The 21449-nt window shown below is 41.1% G+C and overlaps 1 protein-coding gene across 6 annotated transcripts in view; it reads right to left on the bottom strand.

The window, feature by feature from the left end:
• Positions 1-21449, bottom strand: part of SLC10A7 (solute carrier family 10 member 7) — a 249193-nt gene that overhangs the window by 14365 nt on the left and 213379 nt on the right. For 5 of the 6 annotated variants that reach the window (XM_057727486.1, XM_057727485.1, XM_057727483.1 and 2 more), the window contains one exon: positions 17050-17123. In XM_057727486.1, the coding sequence (XP_057583469.1) occupies positions 17050-17123 (74 nt within the window). Of the gene's footprint in view, positions 1-6277; positions 6390-17049; positions 17124-21449 lie in introns of all 6 variants that reach the window. The other variant, XR_009052642.1, reaches the window with a different exon arrangement.

A 21449-nucleotide genomic window follows, 5' to 3' on the forward strand; every position in this document is an offset into this window, starting at 1 on the left:
TGATTAGAGAAATGCACATCAAAACTACAATGAGGTATCACCTCACACCGGTTAGAATGGGCATCATCAGAAAATCTACAAACAGTAAATGCTGGAGAGGATGTGGAGAAAAGGGAACGCTCTTGCACTGCTGGTGGGAATGTAAATTGCTACAGCCACTATGGAGAACAGTATGGAGGTTCCTTGGAAAACTAAAATAGAGTTACCATATGACTCAGCAATCCCACTGCTGGGCATATACCCAGAGAACACCATAATTCAAAAAGACACATGCACGCCAATGTTCATTGCAGCACTATTTACAATAGCCAGGACATGGAAGCAATCTAAATGTCCATCAACAGATGAATGGATAAAAAAGATGTGGTACATATATACATATATACAGCTGTAAAAAGCAATGCAACTGGGACATTTATAGAGACATGGGTGGACCTGGAGACTGTCATACAGAGTGAAGTGAGTCAGAAAGAGAAAAACAAATACTGTATATTAACACATATATGCAGACAATAGAAAAATGGTACAAATCAACTGGTTTGCAAGGCGGAAATAGAGACATAGATGTAAAGAACAAACATATGGACAGCAAGTGGGGAAAGCGGGGAGGGTTGGGGAGGAATAAATTGGGAGATTGGGATACCAAATTGTATGCTCTAAATGTATGCAGTTTATTGTCTGTTAACTGTATCTCAATAAAAGTTCTTAAAAAAAAATGACTGACCTTTTGCCCAAATTCTCCGAGGTATTTTAATACACAGATGGGGCTGCCTTATCCCTGCCAATGACTTACATTTTATTTGCTTCCCTGTTCTTTTCGTGTGATTCCATCTGTAACGGAAAACTACCATATTATGTCTGGTGTGACTCCACCATCAGAACCTCTATTGTGGCTTTATGAGACAAAGTAGGAAAGATTTTTGTCCTTTTTGCAGAAAGAGTCATCCAAAATGATGGACAACTAAATGATATATGCAAATAAGAGCTCTCTACTTTTCTCAGCATCCCAGTGATGGGTTCAGGGAATCCATACTGACTAGAGCATTTCCAAATCACTGAACACAAAGGCAACAGCAGCAGCTCGGGGGTGGCTAACAACCCCCTTGGCTAGACCTCTGGCAGCAAAATAAGACAATCTTGTACCAGTTTCACAGGTAAGTACAAATGGAATTTTAATTTCCAACCTCTGAAGCCTGAAAAACGTCCTGTGGTTATCTCTGTAGATGGCATACGAGAAGGAAAGAAACGTGGAAATGCACACAGGAGGTGTCAGCAACACGCTTCACACGCTGGACTCAAATATTCCTCTGAGGTCCTGACAGGGCTCTCCCACCACCTTCCCCTCTACAGTTAGGAAGACTCACAGCTCCATTTCTTTTCAGCGTGGTCAGGAGCTATTTAGTTGTGCTATATCGATGTTTATATAAAACTTTCCTAAGAGATTTATCCTTCCTTCGTATTTCAAAACCAGAATTCAAAAATATAACATTTTTATATATTATAAAATATAGTCTATAATAATATATAAAAATACATCTCCCTTTATCCAAAAGGCAGAATTAGGCCTGGAAGGGCAGGAAAATGAACACATACAAGGGTACAAACTAAAAGTCCGAGACCATTACTAAGAGAAAGGAACAATCTTTCCAGTAATAGAGAGCTTTAGAAAAGAAGAGCAGTGTTCATGCCGTAGTCTTTCGGCCATCCCACCTCAGGCAGGAAGCCATACCTGAAGTTCATGGACCTTTCTGGCCCTTATTTGCATGTTGGTAGGTGGCATACAGATTGTAGAAAGTCATCACACAGCGCTTACCATGGGTCGGGCACTGTTCTGAGAGTGTGCCAACATTAGCTCATTCACTCCTCACATCTACAGTGTGAGTAAAGGCTACTGTTATTATCTCCACTTTTCAGATGAGAAAACTGAAGCAGCAGAAGAATGAAAATCTCCCCAAGGCCACAAGCAGTGAGCAACAGGGTGTAGCTGGGATGGGAACACACAGACAGACTGGCTCCGGTTCTGTGCCCTCCACCACAGTACGTGCCTGAAATGGTGATCTGTCAGAGCACCCCAGAACCTGAGAGAAAAAGAGATGCTTGATGACATTAACACAGAATAATGAAGGGTGAAGAGGAATAGAATATAGAACCTAAGGAACAGACTGTTTCCACAAGAAAGGTCTGCAAAGAAGAGAAGTATTGCTTTCAACAGAGGCGCTCAGCATCTGCTCACTGCGAATAAAAGGTGATTGATGACCATTTGCTGACCATTTTCAGCCCATTCGGAAAAGGAAAATGAAAGACTGTGTTTTAGCCTTCAGTCACCTGGGCTGTAATCCCACCCTTTTGCTGAAAGTTACATGTAAATAAAGATGCAAGAAACGATCCAAATGAGCAGCTGGTGTTACTTCTGTTTTGAAACAGGTACGTTCTGATTGGAAAAGATGTTTAACGAATGGCCTGCGCCAGCTCACCAGATGCTTACAATGAAACATTTAACTCTACCAATCGAAGGTTTCGGCCTCGGAAGATGAGGTACACCCTCACCTGTCTGACAGCATTGCAGGAGTAATTAGCAGACAGGGAATTCAAGAATGCATTAAAGAGCTGAGCCTTGGAGGCTTGATTCAGGTGCCGGCGGAGGCTTCCAGGAGGGGTCACCATATTTACGGAGACAGGTGGAAGCAAGGAAAGTGAGCTTACTTTTTTCCTTTTCTGGGCTGCGAGGGAAGAGTCATTTGTCTTCTAAAGAGGAAAATCTGCCTAATGTTCACAATCACAGGATGTGAAACCTCAAAAACAGAATGAGAATTTCACGACAAAAATAACACACGGTCATCAGAATAGATTTAACAGGGTCATCAACACAGGACTGGCCCCACCGGACTGGCTCTGGAAAATCTTGCCTAGTTTTACAGATCTTTTAAGATGTGCTTCTATACAAATGAAGAAAAACACTTGGAACTTTTTAAGTGTGAGCCAATGAGAGGCTGATGAATGTGACATGCACTTTCACCGATGCTGCCACAGCTTCCAACACCCAAAACTTAGTTTTCCCTACGATTGTGCATTCATAATCTTCTTAACAACGGACAGAAGAACTTCCAGAAGGCATCCAAACTGTAGTTAAGTGGTAAATGGTAGTAAACTGTGACCCAAATGCACATACACTTTTTGTTTTGTCGACACGGTCATTAACCACCCTCTGGTGGTAATTTTGTTCTTGATGGTACCATGTTTAGGATAAACCTAAATAAACCTCAGAAGAGATGTCTTCTGACACAGAAGAACAAGGCAGTTTTGATTTGGGGATTAGAAATCAGGGTTATTTACTCTTAAATCCATCTCTCTTTTAAAAAGCTGACTCACGGGCTTCCCTGGTGGCGCAGTAGTTGGTAATCCACCTGCCAATGCAGTGGACACGGGTTCGAGCCCTGGTCTGGGAAGATCACACACGCTGCAGAGCAACTGAGCCCATGTGCCACAACTATTGAGCCTGTGCTCTGGAGCCTGCAAGCCACAACTACTGAGGCCATGTGCCATAACTACTGAAGCCCACACGCTTAAAGCCTGTGCTCTGCAACAAGAGAAGCCACAGCAATGAGAGGCCCGGGCACCACAATGAAGAGTAGCCCCTGCTCTCCCACAACTACAGAAAGCCCGCACACAGCAATGAAGACCCAACGTAGCCAACAAATAAAAATAATAAATTAAAAAAATAAAATAAAAAGGCTGACTCACGTTTCTGTGGTTTAACTTGGCTAGATGTTGTCCCGCTAAACTACTTCTGCCCTTCATTTGTTTTCAAGATATAAAAATTGGGGATTGATGACCTCCTTCAGAAGACGTCCAGGCAGAGGAAGAAAATAAGAAAATCCTGGAAGCCATTTCTGGAAATAATGGTGTTTTCCTAATCCCCTCGGTTTTCTTTACACTTTGAACACTTTAATGTATCTAATCACACCACAGAGAACTGTGATTTTCACACATCCGCACAAACAAATGGTCGGTTTTATTAACAAATGTGCAGGTGTAATCCCACCCTGCATCCTTTCTGGAACACAGCGGAGCATGCATGTGCACGGACACAGGCAGCAGCCTGACGCTGTGGTTCTCCGTGCCAGCTGCTCATGAGAATCACCTGGGTAGCTTTTAAACACCCTGATACCTGGGTCTATCCTGAGAGCTTCTAAGCAAACAGGAATGGGGAGGGTCCGGGCACAGCTTTGCATAGCTCCCGGGTGATTCCTATGTGAGCTGGGCTGAGACGATGGGTCTGGTCATGTGGGAGAGCAAGAGGGTCCTAGAGATTTCTGGGGGTTTCTGGAGGTAGACAGATGGCCACTGTGTGCGGGCTCTGCCGTTCTCCTCACTATGTAAGCTGAGGTTGACCTCTCCGAGGCTCAGTTTTCTTGGACAATGGATCAATAATGGCTACTGTGCAGGGCTGCTGTGAAGATCCAATGAGATAAGAAGGCAGCCCACGTGCCTGATGCAGGGGCTGGCACGCAGTAGGTGCCACAAGAATGCCAGACCTTGTCCTTTTAATGTTTCCAAGTGGCTTCATAGCTACTTTCTTATTTCATGTTCCCCTTAGCCTTGGGAGATAGGAGAAAAATACAAGCTAGCCAGTTTGGACGTCTGTATGTCTGGCTGATGTTGAATGTCATATCATTTGACCCTCAAAGTAATTTCATAGCCTCCCTAACCGCTGGAGGACCTCAGGTCCCAGTGCTCGGAGCCCTTTTCTCCTCTGTCTACCCATTCCTTAGTGATCTCATGCAGCTTGATAGCTTAAACTAACATCTATATGCTGAAAACTCCAGCCTGGACCAGAATTCTAGACTCATAAAGCCAACTCTTCTCTGGATGTCAAAAAGACATCTCAAACTTGACATGTTCAAGACGGAACTTCTGATCTGCCCAACATCCCTTTCCCACCGGTAAAATCTGTTTCTCATTCAGCCTAGTAAATGGTAACTCCATCCTTCCAGCCCCTCAGGTCAAATCCCTTGGAATCGTCTTTAACTCCTCTTTCTCCCACATACACATCCAATTCATCAGCAAATCCCAGTAGTTCTGCATTCAAAATACAACCAGAATCTGACCGAGGCTTCTTACCACCTCCACTGCTATTACCTTTAACCACACCACCCCAAGCTTTGTCTGGATTACAGGCTTTTAACTGGCTTTCCTGTCTCTCACCTTGCACCCTTCCCCCCAGCCGAGCCCAGTCCTTATTTAACACAGCAGCCTAAGGCGAAGCTGGATCTTATCACTTGTTCACTTGAACCTCTCAAGGCTTTTCCCCCTCCTTCGGGGAGTAGAGGCAAGTCCTCACAATGGGTCAATAAGGTCTCACACAGTATCACCCACCCTCTCCGGGGACCTTTTACCATGCCTCCTAGCAGTCTCTCCTCACCCCTTCTGCTCCCTGAACACTGGCCGCTTCCTCTTCCTCCAACTTGCCAAGCACACTGTGGCCTCAGGTCCCTTGCTGTTCCTGCCTCTATAGATCACATGGCTTGCTCCCTCTTTCCTACAGGTCTTTGACCCAAAGCTCCCTTTAAGCCTAAAACATCCCCACCTCCATCTGGCTCTCCTTATTCTCCTTTCTGGTTTTCTTTTCCTCCACACGCTTCCCATCATCTCATGTGCAGTATGTCTGAGTGTTTTTCTGTCGAACCTGCTGGAAAGGAAGCTTGATAAGGGGGAGTGCTTGTTCATGTTTTGTTCACTGCGGTACCTGCCTAGGGCCTAGCACAGTGCCTGGAGTGTAGCAGGTACAAAATAAACACTTGTTGAAAGGACATGTGAATTGAGCAAACGATGTTTGAAAAGCATCCCTCATTGGCACCGTTAACTCCTGCCCATTTCTGCACTGGCTGTCAGTTGCAGAGGAGTTGGTTTGTATCGTTAATATTCAGAAAGCTTGCTCAGCAGTACTAGAATACAGCAGTACTAGCACAGAGAGTAGGGTACTAGTACCAGTACGGAGAGAAGACCTGCAGCAAAGGCAGCCCTGGGAAGTGTCACTGCTCCGAAACTATGAGCATGCTTAGCTTCTGACAGGTGACATTCCAAATGAGCTCGCTTCCTGGGGCCCAGGAATCTTTTGAGTTATGTCCAATTTTATGTCTCCTCCTGCCTCCAGGGTAATTTGTCAACAACCTATTGTGTCCCCCATGGCTTTAAAAAATGGGCCGCTGACTTTAATATCTGGCTGGAGTTGTTTGGATGGGTCTATAGATGGGGACAAGGAAGCGGTGGGTGTCACCTCATTCTGTAGCCGTGGAGTCCTTTATTCTTTACTGTAAAGAAGCATGGAGCTGGCTGTCATCAAATCCATGCAAACTGGTTTGTAGTGTCTGGTTCAATTAATGGAATTTCTGGGAAGAGACATGGCCAAATAAATAATGGGAGAGATGCAACTCTGAAACAATAATTGTTATTCATCAATCTCTGTTTGCAAGTGGAGATGGAGAGAGAGAAACTTCAAGTGAAGGGGCTCTCCTGGGTGAGATCCTTCACTTCAAACGCAGTAAACAACTGTTGTTCTGTGATGCACATTTTAGCACCACTAGAGGCAACCTTTCTAAACATTAATAATAATAATAAACAATCCCCTCTGCAACTGACAGCGGGTGCAGAGATGAACAGGGAGCCCTGGGAGACGGGCCGTGGCCGGCTCTCCTGGACATGGCAAAGGCCTCAGAAAGGACAAGCCCCAGGACAACGGAATGTGGGCCCTTCACTTCTTGTGAAATTCCCCTTTCAGAAGTATGGGGTGCATACAGCTTCGGGCACGTGGGTTGATTATCAACGTGTAAAATGAATCTCTAAATTTAGAGCTCCTTCTAACTATGACATGCTGGTTTTTATTCTGAAAGAAATATGAAACTGCGGAATTAAAAGCTTCCACCACGAACAACTGACATTAAGAGGTACATAGGGATACGGATTCGATGTGTAGTCTGAGGCGCTGCTGTATAACATGGGAGTTTTTGTTTCTTTGCCGTTGAGCTGCAGGGTAACAACTGTGAGTTGAGCTCGGCTGCAGCACGTAAGCCTTGGCCCCTCTCGCTCCTGCTCCATCACTGAGACCGAGCGAGCAGCAGACGACGCACCGCTGCAGGTATTTCTAGAGGACTGGGTGGTGTGGTGGAAACGACCTGGGCTTTGATGTCAGAGATCTGGTTTTTAATCCTGACAAGGTGATTGGGTGACCTGACCTGACTACCCTCAGTTTCCACATCTGCTCCAATGAGGTTAAAATAACTATCTCAAGTGGTAGTTGGAGGTTTCAGTGAGACAGTGTACAAGTACGTAGAACAGTGCCTGGCATAAAGTCAGCACCTCTGAAATGATATCTATTATTATTATAAATAGCATTATGAAGCAGTATTGTGGGGTTCAAATTTGGTAGTCTACAGCAGGGGACCCCAACCCTGGGACCTAATGCCTGATGATCTGAGGTGGAACTGATGCGATAACAATAAAGTGCACGATACATGCAATGTGCTCGAGTCATCCTGAAACCATGTCAAAAAGGTGGGGGACACTGGTCTACAGGACTGAGCAGGGAAGGGATCTGTCACTGAAATCATCTAGTAGGAGTTCTGAAGCATTCCTAAAATCTTGAGAGTGGGGGCTGCTGAGGACTGCCATGGGAACTGAAACCTCTGCCTCGAATGCCGCCCAGACCTCCAATGGCCCCATCTGTTTACAACTTCTTTACAAGTACTTAGGATTCTGTCTGGTCTGCTGTCCCCTTCAGAGCCCTGACTTCCGGAAGGCATGATTCTATTTTGCGTTTCTTTCTCTCTTTCCCTTCCTTCCTTTCTTTCTCTCTCTCTTTCTTTTTCTTCCTTTTTCTTTCTCTCTTTCTTTTTCTTTATTTCTTTCTCTCTTTTTCTTTTTCTTTCTTTCTTTCTTTCTTTCTTTCTTTCTTTCTTTCTTTCTTTCCTTCTTTCTTTCCTTCTTTTTCTTAAATCTTTCTACAGTATTAATTATGCTGTGAGACTTGGGAAAAATCATCATATTTCCTTTCATAAAGGGACTTACGTAAGGATAATTTTCAAATAGTAAGGCATTCTGAAATTGTTTTTAAATATGCTTAAATTTGACCCTCAGCTTGCCAGGAAGACACGGTGTTAGAGGAAGACAGCCCCCTTTCAGGAGTGAGTGCTTGGTATGATGGGCATAAAATGGATGGTTTTCTTTTGCTCGGGTTGCACCTTGCGAATTATTGGCACACTTCTACATCCAAGCACTGTGGTTTAACCAGATTGGTAGCAAGGGAACTCAAGAGAACATCTGGAGGCAAAAATATGGGAACCCCAGCCACAGATCAGAAAAAAATGGTACAGGTTTTTATCCTTCCTAGACATGACCATGAGGCCATGGAATGAAGTGGATGATTCCTAGAAATCAGGGTCCAGGCCTACTGAGTTTTTAAAAATTGTTTTTGTTGTTTATCTTTTTATAGTACTTAGTGGTGTGTCATTAGCCTCTATGTCCTAGGCATCTCATTTTGGCTAATGATGAGATAAAAAGTATCTAAAAGTGGGGCACATCATGGCCATGTTAGAGTTAATAAAACCCCACCAACCTAGGCTGGCCCAGCTGGTTCCCACCATCACCACAAAGCACTTACACAAAACCTGACCCAGTGCTCTACTAGGTCAAATGCTTGCCCAAGAACCTGGGTGGGTGGGTCAGCGTCTCTAGAAACTGAGAGGTAATTATGGATGTATGTGATCTGGTGGCTCTTACACTTCTGTGTGCATAATACCCTATTTTTTAGAATGTGTTACAAAAATCAGGCTCCAAGGTCTTATTCTTAAAAATTCTGAATTAGGAGGCCTCAAATGAGGCCCAGTAATCTACCTTTTTTTTTTTTTTTTTTTTGAAGGAAGCAATTTGCTGTATTTTTAAGGGCCACCCTTTGGGAAATGCTGATCTTATGATGTCCCTCTGAAGGACTCGAGATTCTTAAGTATATTTGTCTTTAAAAATCAGAGAATTGTTGAATGTTAGAACTAGAAGGATCCCAGAGATCATCCAGCCTAGACTTTTCATGCTAGCAATGAAGGGCTGATCCTAGAGCCTGGGTTTCACAGCATAGGGCCTCCCCTGGAACGCTCATTACAGCTGGGCACAGTGGCTAAGAGTCACACCTGGCTTGACTTCTGGCTCTGCCACTTGGGGCCATGTGACTTGGGCAAGTTGTTTATCACTCTGGGACCTCACTTCCCTTGTAGGGGTGACTGTGGGAGTGATGTGAGCTGGTGTATCAGGACTGTTGGGACCTGACCTGCACCAGGCTGGTCATGCATAAGTTCCAGATTCTTCTAGCAGACATTGTACAGTGGCTAAAGAAATTTTGAAAGGTAGGCGAAAACTCCCTCCACCCCACAGCCACGCTAGCAGATCTGAATGAAGAGAAGCTGCCACACACACAGGTATTTTTAACTTAACACATATTAGCAGTAAAAGTGTCAACTAAAGTTCCAGCTCTGACCTTTCTAGTGCTCTCACTAGCACCCTGCATGAGACGGTCTCCCAAAGCAGGATTTAGTAACCCTTACAGTCAGCCTCAGGCAACTACAGGGCCACCAGACAGAGGCTGAGTACAAAACCGGTAGAGATGGGGCCTCCAGCACAGCCCTGGGGATTTCATATTCAGGATACGGGATTTGCTAGATTCTTCTAGCAAGTGGGAAGTGTGTCTCTAAAGGTTTTAGGCAGTCTCTGTATCAGTGAGGGTCTGTTTATTGCATGTATCACGCAAAGCAAAAAGTCAGTAATTTCATCAAGAAAAACCTATTTCTGAATTCATTATGCTAATTAGTGAAGTCTCTGGTTGACAGAGATATAGATAACAAAAGCATCTGTTGTAGCTGCCCCTAGAGTACTTTCTTTCTGATAAAATAGTAGCTGAACACTCCAGAGAGAATTTTCCATGAGAGCCGTGGGCTGTCCTGGATGCTGAAGTCTACACTAACTGTCAGCATAAAATGTTTTCAAGTAAATGATTTCTTGTAACTAGCACTTAGACTATTAAGTACCCAATTAATCTTCATTATTATTATTATTACTAACTGAAAAGATGCTGAATAGAGAAACAATTTAAAAAATAAATCAACAAAATGTATAGAAACTCATATAAGCTGGATTAATAAAATCTAAATGGAGGTGATCTTATTGCAAATCAAGAATTATACCACGTCTTAAGTTAGATCTGGTTCCTACGTGGTATCAGAAATTTGGGTTAAAGTTCAGTGAAAAGGGACAGCAGTAGCCAAAGCCTACATGGGAACTATTGGAGAGAGGGGTAAAATTTCACCAAGCAAGATGTAAAGTAGTATTTTTCAGACCTTGGATTAGGACCCATTAATGAGTTCCAGAATCAGTGTAAGGGGCTTTCATCTAGCACTTGGCTAGGATATGGAAGGTATCACAGAAAGTGAGAGTGAATGTTGTTTTGTAAAACTTTTACACATATGCAAATGTTTTCAGGATCACACTGTGAAATATATTTCTAACTGCAGGTTGTGGTTAAAAATGTCTGACAGTTCCCGGCACAGGAAACATGGAGAAGGAGCAGAAGTGTGGGAGTATCAGGGCATCGGTCCTAGCGAACACTGGACATGGCAAACATGTGCAGTATCATTAAGAAGGATGGTACCTGAGCACCAGGCTAGCGAATCCCTCAAAGAGGTTTTAATGTCTCTAATTTGATACTCATGCAGAACCTAGGGACTTTCTACATTTTTTTTTTTTTTGGGTTTTCTAAATTTTTATCACAAAGTATGGATATGGTAGTGATGACGTTCAGACATCAAACTGAGAAATCAAAAATTTAAAACAAAATAATCTGCAAACCTCTGAACATAGCGTATTACTTTGTTTGAGAACCTGCATTTCTGTTTCTTTATGTGGATCAGAAAACAGTACAAAAGGACAGACACTCCCCAGCTTGTCTTCAGCATGGTGGTAAAACCTACTGGGCCTTTATTTCAGTGGCATCTTTAAGAATCTGTCAGATGCCAGATGAATGCATAAAGAAGATGTTATATATATGTATCTATACATACATAATTTTTATATATTTATATAAATATATAAAATGGAATATATATAAAATGGAATATTACTCAACCATAAAAAAGAATGAAATAATGCCATTTGTAGCAACATGGACGGACCTAGAGATTATCACACATTAAGTGAAGTAAGTCAGGTGGAGAAGACAAATATCATATAGCATCACTTATAAGTGGAAACTAAAATATGATACAGATTAACTTATTTATAAAACAGAAACAGACTCAGCCATAGAAAGCAATCCTATGGTTACCAAAGGGGAAGGAAGTAGAGGGAGGGATAAATTAGGAGTATGGGATTAACAGATACCCACTAGTATATATAAAATAGGCAAACAAGGACCTACTATATGGCACAGGGAACTATACTCAATATCCTGTAATAACCTATAATGGAAAAGAATCTGAAAAAGAATACAGACACACCCACAAAACTGTGCTGTACACTTGAAATTAACACATCATACATCAATTATACTTCAATTTAAAAAAAAAGAATCTGACAGATGGTAGAGGACCCCATACTGCCTTTCCTTACAGAACTGAAACTCCAAGAGCAAACTGCAGGACAAAAAATATATTTACACGTATGCCTTAGAGACAAACTTCTATTTTCTGTCCACCCTGGACTTCGATTTGTACTTTAATAGCTTATTGTTAAACAGTATTGCGGCTCTTAGTTTGCAAGAACAGAGTGCAGACACTGATGCCCCATGAAAGGTAAGGCCTGGCTCATCAAGACACACTTTAAACAGAATAAAACCTTTTGTTAATAAAGAAAACATAAGGACTACGTGCCAGTTTATGACGGGGTCACAGGAATATATACATGTGGCCACAATTATGGATACTGAATATTTTTAAACTGTCTTATAACTAGCTACGTAATCAGAAATAATTTTCTTTTTTAAACAACCAATAAGATGATTCAAACCCACACTGAGAGTGTATGCTTACAACACTCTGAACCAGTCTAGCACTTTTCGGTCTTCAAAGGGCTTTCACATCCTATTGTCCAATGCAGTTCTGGGAGTTAGGAGACCTGGAATCTAGTCTGTGTTAGTTATATGACCTGGGATAAATTTTTAGATTTTTTTTTCTATGCTTTCACTTCTTTGTATGGAAAATAAGATAATAATTACTGATTTGCTAGTATTCAAGTTTGCTTAGGTAACATAAGTTAATGGGTTAAAGGCTTTAAAAAAGTGCTTCCCAATTGTACGGTAGTTTCATCAAGATAACAGTCTTTATGTGCCAAATAGAATTGCAGAGAAGCTTTAGGGGAAAAGAAAAACAAAAATGCAAACTTTCCTATTTCAATTTCACTTCTTCTGGAGAAAATAACCCAGATGTTTTTAAATGATCTTTTCAGCCCAAGTTGCAGGGTAATCCTTTAGCACTCCTGAAAAGCCTTGAAGTAAAATTGAAAGCAAGATACTTTTCAGATTTTGTTTCTCCTATGAAACTCTTTGGAGAGTATGAAGATATTTTTTTAGCCTCTTTAGGAAGATGTAGCAGCCATATTTCTTTTCTTGTAATATTTTAACATTATTTACATAGCTGTTCCTTTCAAGAATATTTTCCTTTTCACACGTAGCAGGGAAACTGTTTATCTTATAGAATGGTGGTAATACCAGTCACTGAGTACAAGACTCAGGAACTTAAAACTGGAAGGAATCTCAAGTATCGTCTTGTCCAGCTTCTCATTTTACAGACTTGGAAATTGAGGCTGATAGCAGTTAAGTGATTTGTTCAGCTTTTGGTGAGAGAACTGCAACTTGAATCCAAACTAGAATCAGGTATATGTTCATTCCACTCTTTCCAGAATCCTACGTCTACCAAAACGCTATGTTCTTTTTGCTTAATGCAGTTTCTTATCACAGCCCAGCTGTGTAACTGCAAGCGTAGACTCATAACGAAGTTCAATGTAAGGAACAGCTGCTGTCTTGATTGGTCTTTGTACACAAATGTCTATAAATGGTAAGACCCATAGTGGACTTTTAATATACATTGATCACGACACTCTATTTAAAATTTAAAGAGCATTCTTTCAATTCAGAAAAGCTTTTGTAAATAAACAACTGGGAGTCTCAATTGATTGCCAATTGTCAGTTGACAGGCTCTAGGAGGATCTGCTTTCATTTTGCCATTTGAAAACATGAAAAACTAATATAAACATACACTTAACTTAAGGATCTCAAACATCCTTAAACGTTCTCTTTTTAGGAATAGTGAGAAAGCTTCCTACATATGTTAGAAAGCAAAGTGATCGGAACACTCAAGAGAAAAAGATAAATAAAAGTAAAATACTAATTCCAAAGGGTCCCTCGGATCGAATTTCTTTTGTGATGAGCTCTATTGACTGAGGGAGCACAGAACCACTGGTAACTAGGGTGCAAGCTGTTCTCCCACCTCTGCTATGTAAAATATCTTCTCGTCATTATACAAATATCACCCTCAAACTAGAAAATAATTTGGGAGAGTTTATGGCTTTTGGAGCAACCCACAGCAAGTGATGCTGTCTTGACAAAATATAATTACCTCCAACCCTGAGTTGCAACTACAGGAGAGCAGCAAACAAGCCCTGTAGTATTGTTTTAGATGAAGCACAGTGAAAGCTCTGCACTTCCTCCAGGCCTCCTCTTTCTTCCTGAACGAACTCCAGGGAATGGCATCATGTCAGGCTTTCCAGATGGATTATGTGAAGCCATAGCTCAATGTCATTTTCAATAGGAAGCCTCATAATTAAAGGTCAAATAGTCACTTCATCTGCAATCAATCAATAGAAAAAGTACTAATACGAAGAACTAATCAATCAATGGCAAATGCACTAATAAAAGCAATGAATCAAATTCAGCATGTGTAGATGCAAGTACACTGAAGAGACTGAGACAGGGCAAAAGCAAGAACAATAAAATAAATCACAGGTGTATGTACAAGAGAACATTCACAAGGCTTCTCAAAGCTGGAGTTTTCATCTTTGGTTCATGAGTTACCTGGGTACCACTGGCCTGCGATAATTTATTCTTAAATACAAATACCGGATATAATAATAAAAAATGTTATTTCACAGGGATTTTTTAATGTATTCTATTTGAGATGGGGTGTGTGTGTGTGTGTGTGTGTGTGTGTGTAAAATCATTAGAAGAAATATTTTGACAGTGATCACAAAAGGGATAGATATATTTTCTACATGGCAAATAGATACATTTTAATCTGTTGTATTTCATCTTGGTGAGAAATAAGAGAAAATATAACTTTGAGTGATACTACCTGAAATTTGCCCCCTGCTTTCTGGCATATGAGTTCTTCATACTTACTGTGATGTTCTTTCATTGCCATGCAGATGAGAACTTCCATTAGGATAATTATCAGCCTATAGCTCAGGTCACTGCCAGGCATATCCTCTGCATCAGAGATGTTAGGTCATCAGCAGAGGGAAACATGCATTGGATCTTGTGAAAACTGAGAAATGTACAGGGCTTAACAAGGCCATTCAAGCACTAGGACCCACACACCCCTTGCTGGGTGCAGAAACAAGGGTGCTCCTGGGACAAGGGTGATCTGTGCCATCTCACTGAGAGAAGGAAGCAGCAAAGAGGTCATTTTTATAAACGCAGCCTAGGACACTGCAGGCAGGAAGCCAGGACTGACTGAGGCATGATCAAATAGCCTCGCTGGAAGTAAAATTCCCTAATCTAAGAGCTACAGAAACCGAGGCCTGGGGATGTCTCAGTGGAAGAGTCAGGATGAGTATTTTGGTCTTGCAATTCCTAGAGAGCACACGTGTACCATGTTATGAAAACAACTAAGGATTTTCATTACCATGGTTACTTAGATACCACACTAGTATCTCACTGGAGGATCCAAGTGTCTATTTCATGGGAGAACACTGCAAAAACAAAGTGCAAAAGCAGAAGTCCAAGTTAACCCAAACAATTTTAGCAAAATGGCCACTTTTGATTGGTGTTCAGAGCACCTGTTTGCCTGAAAATTAGAAAGCATCAAGGACAGAAGGATATGGCTTTTAGATTAAAAAAAGAAAAGAAAAGGAAAAAAAAAAGATAGGATGGGTAGGTATTGTGCTCATAGAAAAGAAAAGAATACTGATCACGCTGCAGCATGCTTCTTGGGAAGAGCTTTGTTCACCACGGTCAGCTCCAGCACAGGAGAAAAGCATGGAGAAACAAATACAACCCATTTTGGTCTTCCTGACAAAAGCAAACCCTAGGGCCGGGGCGGGTTTGAAAGGCCACTGCAGAAATGCAGAAGCATATTTGGTGCAGCCAGGGCTCAGCGTCTGCTCTAATGACACAGTCTCATTTGATCCTGACTCTCCACCTCTGAGGAGCCTGGCAGCATCTGCCTCTGGACTCTCTACCTCTATAGCAGCCCCTTCCTCTCCAGGAGACGTGGAGCACCGGGCATCACATCACAACAACCACACGAGGGAAAAAGTGCAAGATGATTTCTTTGAGGTCAACAATTAACCCACATCAGTTACACGAACAAGACTGGGGTCAGGGGACTGGAACCCTGGAAATGGTAACACGGTTAATAATAACTAATAGCAGCTGCTGCTTTCAGGGTATGTGTTGTGTGCCAGGCTCGCACCAAGCTCTCTAGGTGGGCGTCCTCGTGTCGTCCACAGCAATCTACATACGGCACAATTACTGAACACACTCTGTCATGTACTGACTTGTATTAGGTACAAGTACTGTGTTGGGTGCTTAACAAATTTTATCTTTAATCTTTACAACAGCCTTACAAAGTAAGAAAAAGTAAGAAAAAGCCTTACAAAGTGAGAAAGCTAAGGTTCAGGGAGCTTAAGTGATTTGTCCAAGATCACAAAATCAGGACTGGAATGTGGCTTCCAAAGCTCTTTCAACTTCTATTTGGTGATGATTATAAAGAAAACCTAACAGACATACTGCAACATATGGATAGTGTGTGTGTATATATACACATACGTAATTTATTCAAATCAGCTGAAGCCCTAGATAGCAATTGCTTCTTTAAGAGTATGTCCAATTTCTATATCATTTCCCTAACTCTGCAAGACTAAAAATAATTCTATCAGACAAATATGTTTGGGGCTAGTAAAACCATTAGGAAATGTCTCTGTTTTCTAGACGGAACGTGAGCAGCCTTAGAGCAATGTTATTCTCTTAAGTTAGTCACACGCCAAATATAAAGAAAATTTTAACATTAGTTTTACCACAATGTGCCTACTACCCCATGGAGTTTGTGAATGATGTAAATTTCAATAAAATTTCTCATTGCTTAATGACCTTTAATGACTAAAAACGTGGATTCCAGATGTCTAGACAGGTTATTGGGATAATGCCATTAAACTGGATAAAGCTAAATAGAAAACAGCACTTTTCTTGATCTACTTTGCCTATTAAATGCAATACTTATTCCACTTTAGGTGCTAATCAGATTGAGTTAATGATACCTATATTGTGTTTCTTTATAGAAATAACCTTCTGAAACAAACGTCAAACCAATGTCAGTACCAAATTAGAGTAATAATATTATTTCCATCTTGCTCCAAGCTTCCAAAAAATAAAAGTTGCCATTTTCCAGGGGTCACTCTGGAGCCTTCCAAAGCCACCTCTGTGCTCACGGCACCCTCTCCCCACCCCCCAGACTTTCAACATGAACATTCTACACTGAAGACCTTCTGTGAGAATGGAAAACATGATCACAAGTAAAGCTAAATCTTACACAGTAAATTTAGACTCTCAAAACGAGATTCAATCCAACGATGGTATTTCAAAGCCATGACGCAGCCTCACTTTGCTATTGTTCTTTAGGTACCAGAGTGGACAATACCCCCATTCCATTTAATTTGAGGAGTTGTTTGAACTTCAAAATCATAAAATGCAATTATCTGAAGGTAATATTAGGTTGGTTTTTAAGTCTGTGAATCACTTACCCAATGTGAGGGATTTGTGTGTAGAACAGAACATGACAGCCACAGTGTCTGCTGGTGTGAAACCCGAATTATTCCTAGTGGCAAAAAAAAAAAAGAAAAAAAGGAAAAAAAAGCAAAAAAGAGCATTTTACAAATACTTTTATAAAAAGCCTATTTAACACATCCTCAATCAAATGATGTGCCTTCCTTCGTGCTAACATCCCTCTCATCAATCCTGGTGACGGAAGTAATTGTATACCCAAATGTACAGAAATGTCCAAGTATCTTTTTAGAGAATAATTTCTGAGCTGTTTATCCATGAAAAGGAGACAGCCTTAAAAATGTGTGGTGGTGATCTCCTAGAAGCACGTGTAATCAGCCTGTGATGCAGGACTTTATCAAAATCACACAGCAAGGAACTCTGTTAGCTCAGTCACTAGGCTATCACTCGATTTTAACCCAGTGGCTTGAAAGAGTTAATGTATCTCCACAAAGGCTTCCCTCAAAGAGCAACACATTCTTTTGGCAGCAGACACACACCTTTAAGAACTACATGGTATGAACAAAGATTTAACATCATATGTTTCAGTAAAAATAATAAATTACCAATTTTTAGCCGTTACCATGTATCAAGTATTCCTTTAATAAAGGTCTTTGCATGTAAAGACAAAAACCCCATCGAGTGGGCAATACGATGTCCCCATTTACAAACGAGAAAACTGAAGCACACAGAAGTTATATAACCTACCCAGGACCCCATAGCCAGGAAGTGACAGAGCCAGGATTTAAACCAAGTTTGGCTCCTGTGCCTGTGCTTAACTGATGTTTTATTATATAATATGTTAAGGATAAAAAAAAGTCTTGCTTAGCCAAAATCCATGAAATGTTATGGGGATCAGTACTAGAGAATATCATTTTCAGATATCCTATCTTAGACCATAAAGATTTAGAGAACCAGGAACCAAAAAGGTTAGAAATGTAATTATTATTATTGTATCCTTGATATGTTAGAAACTATTCCTTCCTGCAGGATAGGTGTTTGAAGATACAGTGAGTCTATTCATTCCCCACCCTGAACTCAGACAAGAGAGTTTGTAAATGGAATAATGTTCTAGAACCCTACTGCATGTGTATAGTTGCATATATAACAATCTATCCAGTTGTCAAGCATCTCTAAAGAAAGAGATCCCACCATTTCCCTTAGTAACCTCATCCTTATATATAACTTTCACTGAGAGAGGAAGCTTCCCTCAACAGATTCCACATTCTATTTCTTTGTTATATACTCACTGGAGGGGAGAAGGACCCTCTCCTCCACCACCTCCTCCTCATGTGTTAAGAGAATATTTAAATTGCCCTTTAGTCTCCTCTCCTTTGAAACATCATGTAAACTCATGCTTCCTAACCAGTCTTATCTGAAGCCTTTTTTTTCTTTTTTAAATAACACTTTCCAAACTGAATTTTCGGTGTCTCACCTCAGTTGAGAGATGAGGGAGGGAGACAGAGCGAGAAAGAGAGAAAGAGAGAGAGAGAGGATGTTTTGGCACCGAAGAGGATGACCTCAAGCTTGGCAGGAGGGTAGGGGACGATGAAGAACTCCACAGAGAACTTCTTGGAGGGAATTACAATTGGGCTGAGCTTTAAAGAACAGCTTTAGACATGCGCAGATGCGTTATTTTAGGTAAGGGGGAGCAGAACAGAAGTATGGGAGTCGCCGTTGGCCACTTCTTTGATGAGTGCTATTCTGCTTGATACTTGTTGTTTTCCAGATTATAGCACATTTCTAATGTGTCTAAATCTCCCTGGCCAAGAAAGCTCTGATTTAATCTGGCACTGGCTGTCACGCTGGAGCAGCATATCCAGTGTGGCTAAAGAGATGTTTGTATCCTTAATGGTCCTCTGCTCCCGGGTGAGGAGACTGAAGGTAAGCCCACATGGGGAGGTGCCTGGCCTGATGTGGGCTGGAACACTGCCCTGTGGTTCTACTGACATGAAGCCCTTCAGTGGGGAGAGGGAATCAGGACACAAAATGGAATGTTTGAGGTTGAAAACAATATTCCACCCAAATAGGGCTGACTTACACCCTATCTCTACAGTAACAGATTGTTCCACACCACAGATCTTGCAGAAGCCAGCAGAGCATGTGCTCAACTCTCTGTCCAAGATGAGGAGGAGGAGGAGGATGGTGTGTAACCACAGCAGTAAACATTAAGAAATTTTTTTTAATGTCTGAAGTATAGTTGATTTGCAGTAAACATTTATTGAGCACTTTTCTAAGCACTTTGTATCCAGTATTTCTTTCTTCACAGAACAGTCTTATACGGTAACAGTATTTTTGTCTTGCTTTTTCCAAGAAGTAATCTTGAAGCACAGTTGCCTCAAGTCACACAGCAAGTAAGGAGGCTGTCCCAAATCATGAGGATGAGTTTGCCTTCTGAGACGAACAGTATAAAAAACAAAAGCAGAAACCAAAATCACCACACAATTTAGTGGATGAGAGCTGCTATGCTGGACTAATGTTCCCTCACCCACTCTCTGTCCAGGGGTGGTTAAATGGTGGAAAGTCACGACAACACACAGAAAATCGAAGCATCCCGTATATTATGATAAGTAGTTATGACTGTTATTATTTTCAGTTGATTATCCTCTCTACTGTGTCTGCTCACATTCTTGAAAGGAATCGCATTACTATTTATTTTCTAACTCCACCTTATCTCTTTTTAATATTGATTTTCTTTTTATCTTGTTTTTATAATCCTTTTGATTACTTTGGCTTCCCTCGAGATGTTTATTTCCTTTTCTTCCCAACTGGTCTTTTCATTCTCTCACAAAGCTTTCAATCAGTGATTTCCACATAATATTTATTTTGCCTCCCTTTGCAGTACCCACAAAGGAAAACATGTCAGAAGGTTTTACTAGCAGAATTACAGAATGTGGAGCAGAAAAGGTCCTCTGAGACAGTCCTGTCTAAGCCCACTGTTTTTACAGGGGAAATTTCCATGTGAAATACCTTCCTTTGTTAACCCCTGTACCTGTTTTGCCTTTACCCGTTTTAGGAGCGACCTCCTCTGTTACCAACTGTGCGGCACTAAACAAGTTACCCAGAGCTCTGGCTTAGTTGTCCCACCTCTGAAATGTTAAGGAGACTTCCCATTAATAACAATGCTCATCTTCTCTCCTTCTCCCCTTTCTCCCTCTCCTACCCTGCAGGTCACCCTCCTTCCCTCCCAGGGCTGCAGCCTGAGGCTGAATGAGACATCTGATTGAAAAGGTACTGATAAAGACTAAAGCATTGAATGCCAATATTTATATTCGTTTTCTTCCTTTTCCTTTCTTAACAAGTTTCTTTTGTCACTCTAGGGACATTCTAGGTTTCTATTACTCTAGTTATCAACCTACCAAACTATCTTATATACATTTTTAAAAGGCTCCCAATGACTGCTTTCTTTTTCTACTTTTTTTCTCCTAACTCTGAAGCTTCTGAAAGTTGCAGAAAGCTGAGGTCACTATGGACAGTGGACTCTTGGTTTGATGACTCAACTCCCCATTCGTAGCAACTGTGACAGAGAAACATCCAAAAGAATACACTGCAAAACTAAAAATGCAAATTCTCCCTCTTCCATAATTCGTTTCTGAAATAATATAAAACTACTGTGATATAACAAATATTTTACAGTAGCTAACATTTCTTGAGCACTTACTATATGCTAGGTATTATGCTCTGGGCTTTATGTACATATTATTTAATTCTCCAAATGACCCTATGAGATAGATACTACTACTATTTCCATTTTATAAATGAGGACACTGACAAAAGTTACAAAGTTATTAAACAGGATTGAACCTCAAGTCCGTCTGACTCCAGAGGTGTAATTTTTGACCCTGACACTGTTCTGTGGACAGATCAATGAGAACACAGAATAATAACTCTCAAATGTATTTTAAATACTCAAAGTAGAAGAGGCTCCCATGCCATACGCTACAATGGTAACACGTCAGATCTGCAAAACAAATATTAACCAGGTAAGCAGAGTGTTGCAGGGAAGTTGAATTTTCTAGTCTGGGTCTCTCCTGGTTGATGCAAAACTTCCACCATCAGAGGTCAGTGGCATGCAGTCCAAAAAAGACAGCATGATTTCTATGCTGAGATTTTTTGTCTCTGGATACCTGGATTGGTTTTCGCTTTATTGAATTGGTAAGTAAAAGAAAAGGAAAAATCCCGCACAGGTCAATTTCACTAATTTTAAGAAGGAAGGAACAAAAAGCAGGAAAAGAAAAGAACTCAACAGAGAATAGACCAATGAGTCATAGTTCTAATTCTTGGTATCTCTGATTAATGTGTGTGTCTGTGTGTGTGTTTGTGTGTGTGTGTGTCTGAACTTGAAGAATCCAGTTATACACTCTCTACAAATTCCCCAACC

Source organism: Hippopotamus amphibius, chromosome 3 (genome assembly GCF_030028045.1).
Source record: "Hippopotamus amphibius kiboko isolate mHipAmp2 chromosome 3, mHipAmp2.hap2, whole genome shotgun sequence".
Classification (NCBI taxonomy): domain Eukaryota; kingdom Metazoa; phylum Chordata; class Mammalia; order Artiodactyla; family Hippopotamidae; genus Hippopotamus; species Hippopotamus amphibius.